We start from the raw sequence: 20487 nt of genomic DNA, 5'->3' as shown, positions 1-20487 counted from the left end.
CCGCAAGTGATAGCATGTCCAACAGATTACAGCAACTACGGTTCGTACACAGGATATCGTCACAACAAGGGTGAAGCCGAAGTTCAGCCTTCAGTCTAAGCCTGCTTCCACATTCTGATTCTAAGTTGAATAAGTTGGGTAGTTTGTGTAGTGGAGGCTTGCTACAAAGGGCGGGTAAGACGAGTTCCGCTGCCATCTCGAAATCAAGGCCAATATAAACAAATAGTTTTAATGCAACAAAAATTGTATGGGGTTGTCATTTATAGATTGCTATTGCCACTGGGTATATCTGGATGCTCCTTCCTGCTGAGATTTGTTGTGTGTTGCTGGATCTCTAAAGATAGTGCTAATATTAAGTAACAATTAATGGGTGTGAAAAGGAACTAGAACTAGAACTTAAACTTGAAGCTATAAAGGTCCAACAGCTATTACTTAGATATAAATCTGATATCGCGTAAATATCTAGCTGAAATTGAGATATTCAAGTTATATAAATATCTGCCTGAAATTAAGATATATATACCTACCTAAGTAAAGTAGGTAATAGCTGTAGGTACCTGATATTTCTAGCGAAAAGTGCGCTTTTTCTGGGATACTCCGGTCCGGGACACGGATGTGAGTCCGGAACTCAGTAGTAGTCGTATGATTGACTTATGACAATGACGTATAAGAGTTAAGAGGCTGAGCGATGACCGAGGCGTTAGGTGGTTAGGCGGCGAGTCCACAGCAGGCTGGGCAAGCTACGAGTACCTGCGTGGCATAGAGCGAGGACGAAGTATACCAACTACCAAGTACTACGTAAAAGTACCCGGTACCTTAGGTGGGTAGTAGTGTACTATGTAGCCCGGAAATCACTGATAATAAACCCCAGGGTCACCAGGCTGTTACTGTAGCACCTGTAGTTGCCTACGAGGTAGATACCTATAGGTATACGGTAGTAGTAGGTACGAAGTACTGTACTTACGAAGTAGTACTTTAGAAGGCTGACGAAAGTCGCAAACCTGCCCGCTGACTTACCAGGTACCTTAAGTCAACGTATGCCATAGCCAGGCGCCAGTCGCCAGTCGCCAGAAGTCCGCCCCCGGTAAATAACCGAAAGTCCCTACCAGCACTGTAACCCGCCCGCCAGCCTGCTCCGAGCGCTGTACACGGATCCGGTACATTTACGCTCCTGTAGGCAGGTATGCCGTGGACCTCTAACTCCTGGCTGTACAATTCGGAATTCTAACCATTCCCCTTACCATCTATTATACTTCTCTTCCTCCTCCTCCTCCTCCTCGGCTTGTGCCTGTGCCTTCGTTCGTTAACTCTATCCGCAAAACCGTCTTGGTCAAGGTGGTCAAGGTTTCAGCACGACTATCGTTCATGCGAGGGTGCTGGGCATCTTAGGTAGGCATCTGCAACACACTTTAGTACTATATCCTTTCTTTCTTCGTTGAGGTCTTTGGAAATAACTTGTTGGCCCTTGCTGATAAGATGATGTTCGCCTTGCCAGATTTTATGGCCTCGTCGAACGTGAGGACGAGCGACAGCCCACATCCACTGCAGTCCTCACAGTCCTTCTCGAAGCTTGAGCCCCGTAGTCACGACTGCTCACCTCGCACTCAGCGGGCAAATACAATTCAAAATGGCGTGACGCCAGAGCCTGCGGCCCCCTACCAGGCAAATAGCAGGAACAGAATGGCAGGCACCCCAGAGGACCAGGTGGATCGTGGACCTGATATTCAGGTCCAGGTCGGTGATAAGCTGCCTGCCGACTTTGACGAACTCCCAATAGAGCTCGTGAGTCTGGCAGACAGGTGAGTCGCTCCAATTGCCTGTTATCTCCACGTACAATACTGAGTCCTCGATAGCTTCATCGACTCCCTATCCGCAAAAGTCCATCCGACTCCGCCAACGGCCGACAAACTGTCAAGTTTGTTCCAGGACTTTTACGTAGTAGCCACCACACATATCAATACACATATTTCAGCCTTGTCCTCGCGCCAACAAAGGGGGAAGTCCCCGGTGCCCTCGGTCTCGTCGCTCTCGTCGACCGCAAGTAAAATTAGGGCCACCGCAGTTTCGATTGGCAACAAGGACCGCCCAAAAGCTCTACCTGAGAGGAGGGATTCTGAGCAGCAGATGCTTACTGCTGAAGAAATTGCGGACCGGAAGCGGTCAAGGCGAGTCCTTGAGTTGAAAAGGGTTGCCCTGGAGGAAGCCGTAGAGAGACGATTGTGTGAACGTATCTACGACCGTATATTTCGGCACAGATCTACTCAGGATGAAGCTCAGGATGAGAAATTGCGATCTAAAACTGCAGCTCTATCGGTGGTCGGAATTGGCCTGGGGGATCTTGGGATTGATCTGGGCCATACGAACGACCCCGATTCTTCCGAAGACAAGGAGACTGAAGTACGCGAGTGGCTGGAGGGCGCCAGAAATGAGCTGGTTGCCATGAATGATCAAAAATATCCGTTAGGCAAACTTCACCATTTGAAAGCAGCTCATAAGAGTATCGTTGATACTCTATCCCATTTCCATCCATCCTCTTCTGCCGATGAGATTATGCCTATGCTGATCTATACATTAATTACTTCTCGGCCTGAGGGTATTGATGTCATCAGCAATCTTTACTTCATCCAACGGTTTCGAAATGAAAGCAAGATTGACGGCGAAGCCGCGTATTGCTTGACGAATCTTGAAGCGGCCATCACATTTCTTGAAACGGTGGATTTAGCTAGCTTGAGAGCAGATGAAGCTCCTTCGGGGCCTCCAAAATCCAATAGCCGGCCCACTACTCCTAAGCTAGAGAAACCTGGTTCGACAACCCTTGGGCTCACACCGCCGTCATTGATATCGACTCCAGAGGTGAGCGCCCCAGCTACAAATGTGACCGATACCCAAGGCATTGCTTCTCCGGCGGGACTTCGACCATCCATACAAGTCCATAATCGGCGAATTAGCGAAATGTTTCAGCCTCCGGCGCAGGTATTTGGAGCAGCGGGTGATGCAGTATTGAATACTGCGGACCAGGGCTTCAAGACAATTGGGAATTCTCTTGGCGAGAGCTATAAATTCCTCGTTGGAAAGCTCAAAGAACGGCAAAATGAGACTATCGGCTTTTCATCCGATATCATCGTACCCAAAACATTAGATGACGCTCGGAAACTCGTGAGCACGCCACCCCTGGAAGCTGAACTGTCCACCAGTGGAGCTCGTTCGCTTCATGTCCCAGAGAAAATTGGCCAAATGCGTAACTCCTCCGGGCCTAATCAAGGAGAAAGGATGCTAGGTTTGATTGGTGGTCGCAAGACCGCTCGAGACAGGAGTGCTGATAGCAACCAAAGCTCTGGCAGCAACCAGAAGCTCGCCTTGACTGAACAAACCGGCGAAAAAGGGACAACGCCCTCTCCACCCGCTCCCTTAACATCCACCAATCCTGCAATCGTGGAATCCATGCGAAATCTAGGCAATACACTAAATCCAATGAACCGAATTGCGGGGATGAGCATGATGCGTGGATTTGGACGCCCCCCCGTAGCATCTTCTCCGACTCCTCCAGCGAGTAAATCCATCCCGGACGGTCGTGTCGCTGATCTGGTGACCGTATGTTACCTCTTAACTCGTTAAAATCAAATACACTGACAAATAGCAGACATTTCCCGATCTTGCCCCGGCTCTACCCCCCAAGGAGAGTGATATTACGAAAGTTGCACCGCCTATCAAAAAGTTCATGGAGTTGGAAAATCCTGGAGACTTGAAACTCAATGAAGTCTTGGAGCTTCTGAGAGATTATAGACGCCTGGCAGGGGCGCTGGAAGATATGGGCGCTGTTTGATAATATGGCATTGTTTAATGGAATAGTCCAGAGGTAGGTATTTATACTATGGCCAATCACATTATATGTATTTATGGCATATGGGCGGCGTTATTTGTACGATTCTTTGTATCATTGTGTTGGGAGAACTGGCTGGCTTTGAAGTACAGTATGTGATATTGTACCTGATGAGTTTAAATAGTGATCTTGCACATATACTCACTTTTCAGAAAGAGTATCCATATGATTACACTAGGCAGTGGCTGATAGACGACTCTCGATGTCGGTTTGCTTGACCTCCAAGTCTCCTTGCGTTCAACGAAGATTACTTCGCCTCCGCGTTTAAACAACGCTAAACCGAATTAAGCTAGACTGTTCGCTACACGCTCTTACTGGCCCATTCAACTACCTAGGTATTCAACGTGACTTTGTGTCAGAATAACAACGGTACAGTACGAAGTATAATCGCTTAAATTGGCTTAAATCCGCCTGATGTTCTATTCAGACCCTTGTTACCTTATAGCCCTTACTAGCGCTGTGTGCTAGCGTGCTGGTACAAGGGATACGCCTCAACGCATCTCCATGTCTGGATTGCTGCTCGGCATGTGCCAACATCTACAACTCCTTTCAAACAAGAATGGCTCTTCCACGGCATCCAACTCCAAAGTGCACCTCTGCCGGCAGAGTCACGTCCCGAATGCTGCTTTCGTTCCTCTTGTCGGCCCCCATCGCCACCGCTTGGAACGATGCCGCACGTCAACAACATCAGCAATACCCACCGCCTCCAATACCGCCCATATTCCCATCCCTTCCTCCCGACACACAACCCCATAGCCCTGGGGGGGAGAATGCGCATGTATTTGTAGGCCACTCCTATCTTGTTATTTACACAACCCAGCAACTAATAGCACGCCAATAGAGCTTACGCCATGTCTTCCACCAGGACCTCAACCGCCCGGCCGATCACCTGCGGCTCGATGTGCCAAAGTCAGCATCGGCAGTGTGGATAGAGTCAGAATCGGAGGACGGCACATTAGAGGAAGTAGACCGGCCACTGTTGGTTCGGAGTAGCCCGATGACTATACATCGATTAAAGGATCGACGCCCCTCTGTCGTGGACCCTATGGTGGCTGCTGCCCGGGAATACAATCAAGTCTGGGCCTCCTCTCCACAAGCGTGGACCTTTGACGAAGTCCTCGGCCCAGATGTCACCGATAGAGACACCGTCTTAACTTTCGCTCAAATGGCGGCAAACGCTTACGTTGACACTCCGGGTCAAGGGGACTGGAAAGACGTTAATGGAGGGTTTAACCGAACCGATGATCGCGGTTTTGGCTGGGAAAGTGATGGGTTGCGAGGCTATCTCTATGCCGACGAGGATTACTCGACGATAGTAATCGGCTTAAAGGGCACAACCCTCGCCATATGGGATGGTGACGGCACGACAACGAACGATAAAGAGAACGACAACCTTTTCTTTAGTTGTTGCTGTGGGCAGCAAGGAAGCACGTTTTATCGTACCGTTTGCGACTGCGCTACAGGAACATATACCTGCAACTTGACTTGCCTGAAGAGAAGTTTAACGAAGGAGAATCGATACTACGCTGCCGCTCGACATTTATACAACAATGTTACCGCGCTGTACCCAAACTCTAATGTTTGGATGTCTGGCCACTCGCTAGGAGGTGCTGTGAGTGCTATGATCGGCCTAACTTATGGCATACCTGTCCTCACGTTCCAAGCCGTACCAGACGCCTTACCAGCAAACAGATTAGGCCTCCCTGTTCTGCCGGGCACAGATCCTGATCGGCCAGGACAGCGCGACTACACTGGAGCTTTCCACTTCGGACAGAATGCCGATCCCATCTTTATGGGTACGTGTAATGGTGCCACAGCTAGCTGCTCCTATGCTGGTTATGCGTTAGAGAGCGCCTGCCACACTGGGCGAGAATGCGTCTTCGATGTGGTCAATGACAATTCAACAAGAGTATCTATTATTACACACAGAATTATATGGGTGATTAACAATGTGCTAAAGAAATACACCACGGTGCCTGAGTGTAAATTTACGCCAGAGTGCTATGATTGCCCATTATGGAAAGAAGTTACAGGCAATAGCAGTTTAACTACTTCATCGACTTCGAGCTCCACAAGAACCAAAACGCGGACTTCGACCTGTCAGACTCCTGGTTGGTGGGGATGTCTTGACGAGACTACAACAGGATCTACCACGACGACTAGCAGTAGCACTACCACGACAACGTCGACGTCAACTTGCAAGACTCCAGGATGGTTTGGTTGCAATGATGAGACTACGACAACTAGTCAACGAGTTACAACCACCATGTCCACGGCTACATCAACATCAGCAACCACCACAAGTTCATCGATGACATGTGAAACACCTGGGTGGTTTGGTTGTAATGACCCGACCACGACACCCCCTGGTTCCACTTCGCGAACTTCGGTACAGTGCAAAACACCTGGGCTATTCTGGGGATGCCATGACCAGACTGCTACGGCAACACTATCGCACCCTATCACATCACCTCCTCCATTGCCGACCTCGACAAGAGCAAATCCTACCGCAAGCCGGACGACAAGCCATTCTTGTACATCTTCGGCCTGGTTTGGATTGATATGCGTCGATCCGTCACCTGTCACTACTCCAAGTTCGATCCCTAATGATCCTTCCCATGGGAAATCCTATTGTGTGCGTCGAAATTGGCTTGGTTTCTGTACAGAATGGTCGAATATGACCAACCCTCCCAAAGAAGAAATCTAGAGTGGATATTTTGATTTAGATGTAAATTGGCAAGCGGGTTGATTGGTAATATTTGGGCGTTTGGAACTCTCCCGGGAGACACGGTATTTGGGGCTGATAGGCTTGAGAATTCGGAGTATAACAGGGCGCCATGAGCAATGATATAACAGTATTTATGATACCAGCCTATTGATGTGTCCACTCTGGCTTTTTCTTTTCTGCAAAGGCCTTCATGCCTACCTTCTGATCCTCGCTCCCAAACAAGCTGTGGAACACCCTCCTCTCATACTCGACACCGTCTCGCAATGGTAGGTCCTGGCTTTTATTTACGACCTCCTTTGCAGCCCTGATCGCCACCTTACTATGCCCTGCAATCGTCTCCGCTGTCTTCAAGGCAGCTTCCATCAACTCGTCGTAATCCTTAAACGTCCTGGCCGCAACGCCCCATTCCCCGGCCTCCTTCCCACTAAAGCCCTTTCCGGTCAAAATCAGCTCCATAGCTCTGGATTTCCCAATGGCTCTTGTGAGTCGTTGGCTTCCACCCGCTCCCGGAATTGTCCCCAGTTTAATTTCAGGCTGGCCAAAGTTCGCACTCTCCGTACAATAAAGAACATCGCACATAAGTGCCAATTCGCAGCCGCCACCCAGAGCATGTCCAGACACGGCACCAATTATGGGCTTCTTGATGTTGGTCGTGAGGTACGACCAGGATTCGATAAAGGATGTAGTGTATGCCTCGGAGAACGACAGATTGGCCATCTCCTTGATATCCGCCCCGGCGGCAAAGGCACGGTCAGAGCCTGTGAGGACAACGACGGAAACAGAGGGTGAAGCATCGAAAGCTTGGAGGGCACTGTTGAGTTCGATTATTAGGGGGGTGGAGAGGGCGTTGAGGGCCTTTGGACGGTTAAGGGTGACTGTGGGGTAAAGCGAGTTAGTAGGTTGATTTCAGCTGTATGAATGAGCTTCTGGGGGACTACATCCTTATATACCTTATATATATATATATATATATATATATATATGCATGGAGTATATAATATAACACTTGGGAAAGGGGTGAAAAGCGGAGAGAGAGCAGAAGACGTACTTTGGCCGACACCTGGCCGTGGCTCAGTGGTTTGGATGAACTCATAGGATTTCACTGACCACGCCGACGAGCTACGAGTGATGCAGGGGAGAGCTGATGTTGGTGTTTTGAAACAGGAGGCAATTGGCCTCATGCTCCTAAATGCATTCATCATTCTAATAGAGGTGGGGATAATAGGGCAATGAGCAATCGATAATCGATAATATATATAATATATAATGGATAATGGATGATGAAGAGGTAGAATACAGGGAGATGCGGTACTGGAAGCTTGCCCCCTCCTCCCGCCCCCCAAGCCCCAACCAAGTAGCTGGCTTATTGCCGACACCAGCCGTAAACCACGTGCGTAGGTACCTGCCTACCTGTGCTGTACTGTACGCAGGTGAACATTCACGTGCAGTGCTAGGCGGGTCCGGGCCGGCCAGGGGCAATTATATTCCACGGGGAACGCGAACAGGTGTCGATTTCACTTTCGCGACAAGCACTCCGAGTTTTGCTGAACATTGCGCCACTGCAGAGACCCTTTCGCATACATATTCTCCATAATCCAAGATAGAGACAATCTGCTGAACCTCTTACACACTGGGACGAAGTGCGAGCTGCTTTCTCAAAAGACTGCAAGTAAAGTGAAGGAAAGGGGAAAGGGAAGGGAAGGGAAGCAGACATGGATTCAATCGAGCCCGAGCAAACCCCTTTTGCAGCGGTGAGCGCGCAGACTTCAAGACTTCAACGTGTGAGTAGGCCGTGATTCCAGACACTCAAGACGGCCTGTCAGGCTGGATTGGATGTATTCCGGAACGGTATTTGCTGATGAATGAAATATGGCGCATAGCAATATCAAGCCTTGCTCGACAAGTCAACGCCTTATGTACCATACAGATGGCTGGGAACATTGGGTCTCTTATTGATTTTTTTCGTCAGGATATTCGTTGCTCAAGGGTGGTACATTGGTATGACCTCTCAGACAGGGTTTCATGCTACAAATATCTGACAACACGATGCACACAGTCGCATACTCCCTAGGAATCTATTTGCTCAACCTCTTCCTCGCCTTTCTACAACCTAAGTTTGACCCGTCCAATGAAGCCATAGACAACGATATGGAGGATGGTTCGGCTGGCGGACTACCCACGAAACAAGACGAGGAGTTTCGTCCATTTATCCGACGACTGCCAGAATTCAAATTCTGGTATTCAGCAACGAGGGCAATCACAATTGGGTTTGTCTGCACTTGGTTTGCCATCTTCGATGTTCCAGTATTCTGGCCAGTGTTGGTTGTTTACTGGTTAATTTTGTTCGCGTTAACAAGTAGGTGGTTTCGCACATGACTGTGGAATGGAATGAGTGCTAACGTGCGATAAAGTGCGGAGACAAATCCAGCATATGATCAAATACCGTTACGTCCCCTTCACATTCGGCAAGGCGAAGTACAACAAGAACAGCTCATAAACTGCCACCAGGTGAAACACTTGCGAAAGGAGGACACGTTCTGAATCGACTGCAGTTAATTTCCGCTTGTACAAAAGGTTCTTTTGGGTGTATTCAAAACTACACAACGCGTTGGAGCTGGCAGACGTCCACACGTATTTGCACGCTGCGGGAGGGAATGGGGAATGACTTTTACTGCCTTTTAATGATTGAGTGGCCACATACCTTGGCCGTTCTCTATTCGAGCTACAATTACAGCTAGGGACATGGGATGCATATTTAAATGGCTGGGAGGCCAGTCAGTGGGGTCTTGAACTAGATGCTTGGTCTGCGTGTAGTATGGCAAATAGAATATGATCAGATAAAAGCTGTCGGTCGCCGGCCACCACTTTGTATCGTGAGACCTACGTAGTGGCAGTTGAGTACAAATGCTGAGCTGAATAACTGAAGTCCTTGGTTTTATGCGTGATATTATAATAGCTCTCAGGTCTGGGATATCTTTGACATGATTTCATTCAAATCTATCCTGCCTATTATTAAGATTAAGATACATGCGAGACCTTGTGGTTGAGTAAATCTCAGATACAGTACTAGAGAAGCTGAAAGTTGGCGCAACGGTGGAATCTTGTTCCGACGGGCCTTGCTCAGCCTCGTCAAAAGTTCCACGCGAATCGCACCTTTGACGCGCTCGAACATCATCACCCTCCAGTCAACTCCTATCCAGGTCCAACTCTTTAGTGACATAAAAAATGTCGTCTTCAGCCCCCCGAGGCGCTGAGCGTATGATCCATCAAGACTACATTGCTCGGATACGATATTCCAATGCACTGCCGCCACCTCCAAACCCTCCCAAACTTCTGGACATTCCCAACACCGGTCTTGCTAGTGGCCAATACACAACGCCAGGTTTTGCATCGCGGCTTGCCCGAGAGCAGCCTCTTAATATTGAAGCGGATGCCGAGCTTGGTATGCCATTGGATCTGGTAGGCATGCCAGGGATCTTTGATGGTGATGAGAGTTGTAAGTCAATCTTAGGATGCTTTCCGCGATATGATCACTCATCGTTCCTGTAGCCATCCAAGCACCGTTACAAGCACCCGCTCCCCATCCTCACGACCGCGCTCTCCTTCGGCCTCTTTCAACCCTTGGCAAGCCCAAATTTTCGGATTCTGGCGTTTCCTTTTTGCGAAGAACCGAGTATATCTCTTCGCATACCTCGAGAGCACGATATGATTCTACGACTCCGAGACCCCTTATTGGCAATGGTGGGAGCCGGCCGAAGGGGCTCGACCAAGATGTAGATAAAGAGTCCCCAGAGTACATCAAAAACCAGGTGAAGAAGAGTTTCCAGATCGCGGAGCAAAACTTGAAGAATCGCATTTCAGTGCGACACCCCACAAAGCGAAATCTACAGCTTGTCGAGGCATATCCTCTCCTCCCCGACCTCGATGCTTTTCCAGATCCTGGCGGTTACGTGACTATCAAGTTCCTTACAAACCCTGTTCCACCGAATTCAACATATGATATTCGGGTCGAGAACAGCTTATTGAAGCCAATTGAGGCCACTGAAGAGGAAGAGAACGCAAAGCAACTAGCCAGGGAGGCTCACGAGCGAGACCCGGAACGATATCCTGCGCCTGATGATAAAATTGAATATGAATTCTTCATGACCGAGACACCCTCTGCTGCGCTGAGCTTCAAACGGAAATTCGATGTCCTCGATCCTGAACATGAGGATGAAGAGCTCTATAGTGATAGGAATGGGTCTGGTGAAGGATGCTTCAAATTCAAAAGAATTCGCGCTTATGAGAGTGCCCTTCAGACCGGATCCGTACCCGACAAGTACGAGGAGGAGGTCATTATTGCCGTTCATGACGGCAAGGATGGCCTCCACCAGAAGGGGGCATATTACTATCCGATTGTTCAGCGAACAAGTATTAGACCTCAAAGACAGAAGAATATTGACAAGAAGATGAAACGGATTCACGACCCAGATGAGGACAAGAACGTTACTGATTTTGTGGATATGCGGGTTGAGGACCCTAGTGAGCAGATGAGGGATGCAAGGAATATATTTAGGGAGTGTCCGTATGGCGTAGATAACGAGGAGGAGGATGAAGTAGATGGGGCGCAATCAGAGCGGCAGAGAGAGAAATCCAGTACCCCTGAGCAGAGGGTTATTGATGATGGATCTGGTAGCTGATCAACAGCAGGGGGCGAGGCTAGATCATTATTCGAGTAATGACACTTGGATCTTTTATCTAGCTGACTGTATAGCAATCAAGAAGTTTCGCAATAGGTCCTTGGTGCAGGGTGTTCTCCAGATATAGGATATCACAATTGGGGCGGCCAAATAATATGACTAGATAGTGGTCAGCAGGTGTTGCACTGCCGGGGATATAATTGTTACAGGGCATGCCACAGGGACCATTCTGGTGTCTTGCAAATTTAGCAAACCTAGTGAAGTCTATCCAAACTTCACTATCGTTCAACCAAGTCTACTCCTTGTTTTTGGCTGCTGCTAGTCACTAAGATAGCACCCACCGAAACAAAGACCTATAGGGATAATATAGTTATGAAGGAGTTAGCAAATCAATAACGCTCTTTGTTTTGAGAATTTCAACGAATTATGACATATTACGACTGTTATGCTCCACTCCAGAGTTGGAGGTCGAGGCCATCTCTCCATCTAGAAATGTATAGCTAATACAGGCCTAACTCTTCAGCTTCTGAAGAGAGGTGTTGTTAGTTCCTATAATGACACAAGAGGGGTAAATCCATCTCATTAAAGGCTATTATATCCAGTCTCTAAACAATGGGTAGTGGTCGAACATAATGCAGTTATTAAGCAGAGCCGTGGTCAATTTTTCTGATTAGACAAAACATAGCTATCAAGGTCTTTAGAGGCTATCTATAATATACTAGTTGGATTCTTGTTGGTCTTACCTCTTAATTCTTATTGAAGAGGCTCACTGAAAAGTACTAACGCCAGTGGCGCGAGCAGGCATTTTGGAGGCATCGCGATCTAACTCGTATATACGCAGCAACGGCCTGCTATAATAAGATAATGGACTATATTTACTTTAACACTAATAAGTTATTTATCTTCACCCCTTTGCTGTTACGTCGCTTCAGCCAATCCTCAATTCAATAACTAGGACATCCTAGCACTCGCGCCTAGTCTGTAAGCCCAACGACCCCATTTCAAACCCTTTATAATATGGCTAGTGCTCGAGTACTAGCCAAAGGCTCGTTATCAGGCTAATCACGAAAGTGTCAACAAAGACTTGTAATCTGGACGGCCGATGCTCATTGCTATAGTGCTGCTACACCTACTTAACAATTTGAAATTGACAAGCGATCTCAGGTAACAGTGACACTATATAATATTTGGTATCAGGATGCTAGGCTATCGACGATAGAAGCATATTTGAATTTGCCGGGTTGGAACTAGCGGTGCTGCCATCAATGAGCACGACACGTGGTTGGCGGACGTGATGGTCTTTGAATAGAATACTCGAACGACGGTAAGGACTACCTCCTTGTTTGTGATTATGTAAAATTTATAGTCTCAAGGACAAAATTTGAATATTGACTGAAGTGACTGGGACTAATAGCGTAGCTTTGGTGTGTAGCTAAGGAGAGCATACTCTTGACGAATATGCCATGAGTAGTGTTAGGTGTTATAGGTGGGTCAAAGATAGACGCATTTTGTAGCTGTAAAATAAATAGTTAAACTTTCCGGCAATTTACCAACCGGCCGTGAGCATTCAGTTGATTTTTGACCTGTAGGTTGATAGATGGTTCGGAGGGGCTAAGAAAAGTAGAAATACTGCTGCTAGAACCATGGCCCTCGTGCCGGACGTCGCAACTTTGCTATATCGTATATTATACTCAGAAACGGTGAAATTGGCCTCCTGATTATTTATTAGCGGAATACCTTCGTACGTCCCAGACTGGGGATAGAGTATGGTCTCTGCCTGCTAAAACTTGCGGCCAGTGTTTGGGGAAAGTCTCTCCTGCAGCTTCGAGAGAGAGCTTCTCAGGTGCGAAAGATAATTCCGCAATAATTTGGCCATAGGAGTGCACATACTCTTACTCTATGCACCTAGCCCTGGCACATGGCAACTACTAGAGTACCATAGGAATGTCTGTATCACTGCACTAAAGCTCTTACAGGAATTATGGTTTTGCGATATCCACGTTGAATGTTCCAATAGACACAAAGGAGTCACTCGGGATAGGTATTGTAGGTAACGCTGCCTTGCCAGTGAGAATCAAGTTGACGACGATACTGTACCTACACATAACTGACACCAAAGACGCGTTAATTCAAAAGCGAAAATGTTTCGCCCCCTCAATGTGAATTACATGAGAGATGTATGCCGCATCGGCACCAGACTTTCTGTACTTGAGTAAAGAGCGACTAGTGACGTTTAGGGGCTGGACTTTTGAAAGTGACCGGGGGCCTAAAATAGGGGCGAGTGGAGGAGACCTCATCACTTCGATTGTCGACTCACGCTCCTCCTACTGACTCGGGGAGTATGCATCTCAAAATCCTCCTCCCACCTTCCACTTCTGCCTTCATTCTTCACACTCTCCCTCCTCTTCATTCCACTCTTCCCAAAGCTGGGGCCCTCGCCCCTCTCAGCCTTTCCTTCATCGCTATCATCGCCGCTTTTCTGACCTCCCAATAATATTCCCTCATTGACCCTGCCACTAGTGGACCCAGCCCCCGCAGCAATTGTCTGGCTCCTCTCATTTAGATCTGCCACATCCTCGCCGAAGTTCCCGCCAACACTAATCATAGTGAACGGACTTGCTGTTGGACCATCAAGAATTGCCAGCTCCTCCTCTCGAAACCATCTTGGTAGGACGAACGTTCGGATAGGGATCAAAATCAGAATGAAAATCGGAAACCCGACAGCGGCGATGGTCTGCGTGATAGCGAAAGTGGCTCCGAAACCAATGAGTTGAATGGCGACAAAAACCCAGATGGCAAGACGGCGTTGGATGCGTTTCAGTGGCTCCGAGGCTGGTGTTAGAGATTTGTCTCTACAAAGGAAGATAATTTTCTGCGTGATGCCATTGCCTTCTAGGGCTTGTACCCCCATAACGAAGAAGAGGCCTGCAAGAACCCCTTGGGGGATTAGGTGGATAACGACAAGTAGAGGACCGGTCATGGTCCCAAGAGTAAGTATTCCTTGGGCGAGATTAGAAAAGCGTTGCTCAACAACGTGGTCGATTTTTGCGACGACGTGCCCCTTGTTGGCACCTTCTTCGTTCGGATCAGCAACGATTTTGGTCACGCATAAGGAATCTGTGTGGAACGGTGCTTGTGGGATGAGTCCATTGGGGGCTGGTATCCCGAGAAGACCTGCGACACCGGTCGTCAACCCCAGGAGAAAGAGATCCCAGTGGAAGCCGGCTGGTTTGCGGAGAGGAAACTCGGTGCCTTGTGCGATAAGAGACGATACTGCGGTTGTAAGTTCAAACGTCACCAGTGCAAATATCGGGACATACCATTGTGGTCGAAATAGAAGAGAACAGTGAGCAAAACCGCAAACGGGATAGCGATGAAAACATCGGAGACCCTTACATCCCAGAAATGTATAAACCATCCCCGTTCAATCGTTGGAAAGAACGCCCTGCTTGTAGGCAGGGTGGCTAAATTTACCTCGCTCATCTTTCCGATGTGAACGAAGCCCGTAAAGAAGACCACCGTGAGCGGTGTTCCGTAATCTTTGATGAAGACACGGATATAATGCTGGAACAAAGCACTTGTGCCAATAGCTCCACAGATGTAGCCTACCACAAGTACTAGTAGCGCGACCATGACAGAGAGATAGAAGGCTTCATCTGATCCCTGCCGACTTAGGACCTGGATCCCTTTCTGGAGATAAATGAATGCGACGTAGAATCCAAATATATCACACGAAAATCTTGTGACGTATTTCAAGGCATTGCATGCATTGGTGGCCGCTAATATCCAATGCATGACTAGGGACCATCTTGGGAAGTCAGTGGATGTCATATTGAAAATGGATCGGGCAACTTACAGCCCAATTAATGCCATAAAAGCGAGATAGTTGGTGCCTGTAGGTGCCATGATGTCGTAAACCGTACTTAAACCCATTAGCCTTCTGATTAAACCCAAATACGTCTGAACTCACTAATTAAAGACTGTAATGGGCCCAGTAACACCCACAATAACCAGCGGCTGGGCAGCAAATATTGCAAAAACGACAGATCCCAAAACAGAAGCAAGAAGCACTTCATTAACGCCATAACTCATGTTTGTTTTGGTAAACCTACCCACAAGATGATTAGCGTTTCACTCTCAGCTCTTATTACGTAGACGCACTTACATATCCAATGAGAATGCCAGCGCAGGCAATATACTGTTTCGATTAGCACCGAATCCAATCTAGATTCATATCCCGACACCCACACAGCTGATCGTGACAGTAGGCAGGAGGGAAACACGCCGGGACCTACTTGGCGAAATACATATACACCGTGGCCGGCACTACCCTATAATCCCATGCGTCCTTCCAATCGCCCCAATAGTAGGGCAGCCGCCTCCTCACATCAAGTACCATGCCCCTAAACAGCCGTATCTTCCACCATTTTGGTACATGTTTGCTCCTCGCACTCGCATTGGTATATTGTTGCCTCAACTCGTTGCCCTCATCCTGGACGCTAAAATGTGAATTTGAATTCGAGTTCGACTGCGAGGCTGAGGAAAGAAAACCAATGCGGGGTTTCCACGACTTTTGCCCTGATGATGAAGGGTTCGATGGTCCAAACGCGAGAGGCGGGTGTAGAGAGTATATGTTTGAGGGCGAGGATTCAGCCACCATGATGAAGAAATCCTGGTGAGAACTTTTATTGCCCGTGTTGATCCGCCAATGTGGACTAGCCGCTCATTTAAGCAGCCCGTGGGCGTCGCAAAGCCGACTCTAACAAATTTTCAGAATCGAATCGACCGCAGCCTTGGGTTGTCGATCGTCGGTGGTGTGGAATGGGACTGATTGGAGGAGCTACGAACTCCGGAAGGTCCTGTTCTGTGGATGGCAGTTGCTGCTATTTAAAGAACCCGATAGGGACGTGGGATGGACATGTGGGATATAATATCATTATTTAAATAATAGGAGACGAGACGGGGTGAAGGCCTGGGTTGGAGAACATCTAATGTTTAAATACCTGAGCGCGGTGAAGACATGCCATCATCCCAATCCTATTTGTGGGGTATAGGCTAGTAGCTTCTGCCGGTGGCTTAGGGGTAGCCGAGAGCCCTACATCACAGCAGGGTCGACGCGACGTACTATCCGCTCGGGGTAGGGAGCAGAATGTGTCCGCATGTAAATACCATCGAGGGTATACGAAAAGTGTATACAGTGTATAGTCTCATAGTGTATCCAACATATCTAGGATGTCTCGGCTTCCAGGATTGCTCGTCTCGTAGCATCCTCCTCCAGCCACTTTTCAATTCGGGCACCGACTTCACCAACTAAGCTTTCATAGTGTGGCCCGGTGAAGAAAAGCCCACAGTGGGCTCCGACCTCATCGACCCCGTCCATATAAACTCTAACCCAACACTTGTCTCTCCCCCCCCTACTATCCCTGGGAGGTAGCATGCAGAATTTCTTGTCTCTTTTCGGTTTTCCGTCGCTGCTAAGTGATGCCTCAGATTCTTGGCTCGCCTTAGATTCCCCATGACTGGCCACAGCTCCCTTCTTCACTTCTTCCTTTTCCTCCTTAAGCCGTTGCTTTTCCTCCGCCTTCAGTTGCCTGTCTTGCTCTTGTCGAGCTTTCTTCTCCCGCTTTTCAATGAGCTTGCGCCTATCCTTGATCATATTTTCTCGATCCTTGACGGCTTGTTGATAAGCCTTTACAGCTCGCTTATGCTCCTTTTCCGCAATCTTGCGGGAGTCTTTGTCAGTGTAGAGGCTAAAGTCAATTGAGTCTGGCTCTTTTGGAACATCTGGGATTGGCGGCAACGGCGGCTCCGAAGGTGATTTGATATTTGGGATTGACTGATCTGACACCTCCACGTTAACGGTAGTTGGGGATTCAGCAGCGTTGTCTTCCTCAATAGGGATTGAATCGATGTGTCTCATCTCAGGTGGTTCCTGATAATCATTTTGCACACCAGAACTCTCGCCGAGATCTTCCATTTGGAGCCTCACCGATCGCCTGGTGGAAATATCTTCGAGTGGTTGAGGTGTAATAGCACCGTCCCCTTCCTTTCCGATGTGCATGGTAGGAATGTTTGTGGGAGAGGGGCAGACAGCAGCAACCATGCTAGAGTTAGTCAACTCCGCCTGAGAATCTTTGGGGTGCCCATCGTCATCCGTTGCCGCTTCAGGTGGTGGTTTTGGAGATTTTGGCCTGCCAGTACTTGCGGTGTAATAATTTACAAACCTAACCCGCGTCGGCCGGGTTTGATTGCCTAGGGGATCTTCCCTTGTGATATCGTCAACATCTTCCAACTCACGCAGCTTCTTGTAGCGAGATTTTAGGCCAGGATAATCTGCCAAGCAGCCACCAAATTCTAAATGGGACATTACATATTGCTTTGTGGCATTTGTGAGGCCATCGGAATGTTTGTAAATGAAGTGCATTACGCTTGACCATCCTTGCCGTTCTTGTAATCGGACATCATTTGGAAAAGGAGGATTAAAAAAGGAGTTTTGGGGCATTGGTTGACCAGAAGGAGACGTGATACTTTGGACCAGGCTCAATTGCGAACTTGTCTGGGATTGGGCTATTGAAGGGGATGCAGTTGGGTCACTTTCTGGCTGCGGGCTGTTTGCACCATAAGTTGAGCTTGGAGGGGCCTTGGATCCTGGTGGCTCTGGAGCTGGACGAAACAAACTACTAATGCCACTTGCTACCACGCCAGGGTGCATCCCCAAGAAGGGAGTATCGAAGTTGATAGTACCTAGTATTCGGTGACGGAAAGGCTTTTCAGTAGATCCAGGACGAGACTCCTGAAGTGCTACCTCGGCAGCCAGGATACCTCCCATGCTATGCCCGAGCAACACAACTTCAGTGTGATCATCTTCGTGTGGCTCTAGCCTAGGGTTTCGTGAGCTAGTTGTGTGCGAATCAGTGGGGCAAAAGCCTACCAACTACTGAAGCCATCTCTTGCAAAGTCTATCGCCTTCCTCGACTTGTACCTAGGATATATTTTGGTGTGCACCATGTGTGTCTCCGCAACGGTGATGGTGAGGAGATTGTGGACATGTGCTGGGAAGCTCTGAAAGCTTGATTCATTGCCCATAAACCCATGGATGTAGACGAGTAGAAGGGTTCGACGTCCACGGCGTGCCGATTCTGAAGGCACCAGGGAATGTGTGGAGCTTGATCTCGGATCATGGGATCGCCATTGCTCAGATATAAGGCGGCCCCTTTCGAAATCATTTGCGGTATATGGAGGAGGGGGCGGTTGAGCGGCGGCCGACCTGGGAGGAAGGGGCGGCGGGGACCGGTGCTGGTGGCTCTTCTCTGCCATTTGCGCATGTGTTGCTAGTCCCGCGAGAGGGGACGAAGGAGGAGATGAGGGAGCTCCCATATCGTGTCGACCCTTCTCTGCAAGCTGAGCAGGCGTGGCTATGTCCGCGAGAGGAGGGCTTTCCGATGTGCCTATACTTGGTTCTGCGCGGGAATATCTAGAAGCTCTAGCGGGGGGGTTCTCATCCACCTGGGTGGGCGTTGCCATGATTGGTTAAACGTGAGGCCGACAGTCTATATGCGGATCCTAAGCTTGGGGTGGTTCGATCGGTTTGTTGTGTTGTTTCGTTTCCGCATGGCGGGTGTTGCGATGACGATGACGGAGGAAGGCAAGCTCTGTCTCTGTCTGCATGGTGACGATGGTTGTGGTCGTGGTTGTGGTTGTGGTTGTGATACTTGGTACTAAGTACATGTGGCTGCAGTGATTTGATCGCAGACTAGATAACCGACGCTGCGAGGCCGCACTACTGTCGGCGCTGTACGAGTAGAGTTACCTAAGGTAGTACTCCCCTACCTAGGTAGGTACCTCAGGTACCTTACCTATTACCTATACTCCGTACCTGTAGGTAAAGGTACCTCAGGTACTTACCCAGGGTACCTGAGTTAGTCAAAGGTTCAAACTGCAAAGCTACCTACCTAGGTAAGGTAGGCCACTTACAAGGTGCAAATGGGAATGGGCTTTTAGATGAAGTTGTGCCTAGCAGCAGAAACGAAGCAGGATTTCTTTCTAATTATGAAGAGAAGAGAAAGGTGTACCGCACTGCAGACTAGGTAGGCAATTGCGAAGTACCTAGGCACTTCAGAGATATTGGAGATTTAGGATCTACAGTAGGAACACGATGTATAAGGTAGGTAAGTCTTTTCTCCACAGGACTCGGAAGGTGTTAAGGGGAAACGGAATCCGTAGTCGCTCTCCCTCTCCCTCTCCATCTCCCGCTCCTCGCCGCCAATGTCCCATCCACTGCCCGTGACGACTCTCCATCGCCCTCGTATGTGGAATATTTTTGCTCCCCACAGAACATGGGCTGTTGCTGTGTACATTCGTACATTATACATTACATGAAGACTTCGGACTTTGAAGGGGTACAGTACAGTACATGGGGGAGGGAGGACGAGGCGTCGCGCGGTCTCCACCGAGACGCCAAAGACGGTCCAGGCTTCGCAACACACTAGCCATCCGATTGCTTGACGCTACCGTACTTCGTACTTCGTACATACGAAAGTAGGTAATGTACATGTACATGCTCTTCTCGTACTGTCCATGTCCATGTCCATGTAAAAATAAAACACTTATTTAGGGGCCGTTGGTGGCATGGCATGGCGACCGTGTGGATCAGCACTTGCGGAGTCGCCCGCCCGCCAGGTAGTGAGTGTACTTCGTGCTGTGCTCGAGACTCGAGACTCGAGTACGGGAAATATACCCAGAATATCTGCTTGTTCCGCTCGGGGCTTCCTGCTAGACCAGGAGGAAGACTCCTGTGTCCTGCGATCCGTTAGAACTCGGGACTCAGAACTCGCAACTCGCAACTCGCAACTCACCACTCCGCCGCCGTTGGTGTTGGGCTTGGGAGAGGACCCTTCGCCGAACCACACATAGGACCAAATACGCACCTCCGTGTGGTATGCAGTACCCACGACACTACCCATGCTATGCAAGAGCAATGGGAGAGAGCATCAGAAAAGCCGCTGCTGGACTTTGCGCCTGTACTTCGGACGAGTACCTCGGACTGTACCTGTACCTGTACATGTTCCTATTTTCCCCTTTTTTAATATCGCGCCGGGCCATTATTGGCTGCTAGGATAAATATGTCGATCCATCCCTGGGGCCGCCGCATCGTGGCCATGGCCGCTGATTCGGCGGGTGGGAGAAGCGAGATGAGAAAC

General features: G+C 48.8%; 7 protein-coding genes across 7 annotated transcripts; 4 read left to right on the top strand and 3 right to left on the bottom strand.

Annotated features, from left to right (window-relative positions):
• Positions 1-1476: 1476 nt before the first annotated feature.
• Positions 1477-3823, top strand: BP5553_09525 (VPS9 protein; the record flags this gene model as incomplete). The annotated part of the gene is made up of 3 exons (XM_032018148.1): positions 1477-1799; positions 1854-3591; positions 3641-3823. The coding sequence occupies 3 exons, from the start codon at positions 1477-1479 to the stop codon at positions 3821-3823; spliced, it is 2244 nt and encodes a 747-aa protein (XP_031866055.1).
• A 616-nt stretch (positions 3824-4439) lies between these two features.
• On the top strand, positions 4440-6587 carry BP5553_09524 (uncharacterized protein; the record flags this gene model as incomplete). Its single annotated transcript, XM_032018147.1, has 2 exons — positions 4440-4664; positions 4722-6587. 2 exons carry the CDS (start codon positions 4440-4442, stop codon positions 6585-6587), a joined length of 2091 nt encoding a protein of 696 aa, XP_031866054.1.
• A 165-nt stretch (positions 6588-6752) lies between these two features.
• Positions 6753-7810, bottom strand: BP5553_09523 (ClpP; the record flags this gene model as incomplete). The annotated part of the gene is made up of 2 exons (XM_032018146.1): positions 6753-7483; positions 7657-7810. 2 exons carry the CDS (start codon positions 7808-7810, stop codon positions 6753-6755), a joined length of 885 nt encoding a protein of 294 aa, XP_031866053.1.
• Positions 7811-8654: 844 nt separating this feature from the next.
• Positions 8655-9105, top strand: BP5553_09522 (uncharacterized protein; the record flags this gene model as incomplete). Its single annotated transcript, XM_032018145.1, has 2 exons — positions 8655-8964; positions 9020-9105. 2 exons carry the CDS (start codon positions 8655-8657, stop codon positions 9103-9105), a joined length of 396 nt encoding a protein of 131 aa, XP_031866052.1.
• A 728-nt stretch (positions 9106-9833) lies between these two features.
• On the top strand, positions 9834-11287 carry BP5553_09521 (Uncharacterized protein; the record flags this gene model as incomplete). Its single annotated transcript, XM_032018144.1, has 2 exons — positions 9834-10104; positions 10158-11287. The coding sequence occupies 2 exons, from the start codon at positions 9834-9836 to the stop codon at positions 11285-11287; spliced, it is 1401 nt and encodes a 466-aa protein (XP_031866051.1).
• Positions 11288-13583: 2296 nt separating this feature from the next.
• On the bottom strand, positions 13584-15947 carry BP5553_09520 (uncharacterized protein; the record flags this gene model as incomplete). Its single annotated transcript, XM_032018143.1, has 6 exons — positions 13584-14560; positions 14608-15095; positions 15144-15209; positions 15258-15395; positions 15453-15485; positions 15583-15947. The coding sequence occupies 6 exons, from the start codon at positions 15945-15947 to the stop codon at positions 13584-13586; spliced, it is 2067 nt and encodes a 688-aa protein (XP_031866050.1).
• Positions 15948-16514: 567 nt separating this feature from the next.
• On the bottom strand, positions 16515-18811 carry BP5553_09519 (Uncharacterized protein; the record flags this gene model as incomplete). Its single annotated transcript, XM_032018142.1, has 2 exons — positions 16515-18168; positions 18219-18811. The coding sequence occupies 2 exons, from the start codon at positions 18809-18811 to the stop codon at positions 16515-16517; spliced, it is 2247 nt and encodes a 748-aa protein (XP_031866049.1).
• Between the last annotated feature and the right edge of the window lie 1676 nt (positions 18812-20487).

This window comes from Venustampulla echinocandica (assembly GCF_003357145.1).
Source record: "Venustampulla echinocandica strain BP 5553 chromosome Unknown scaffold_10, whole genome shotgun sequence".
Taxonomy (NCBI): domain Eukaryota; kingdom Fungi; phylum Ascomycota; class Leotiomycetes; order Helotiales; family Pleuroascaceae; genus Venustampulla; species Venustampulla echinocandica.
Note: the sequence above shows the minus strand (reverse complement) of the source record. Positions and strands in the feature narration are given on the sequence as shown.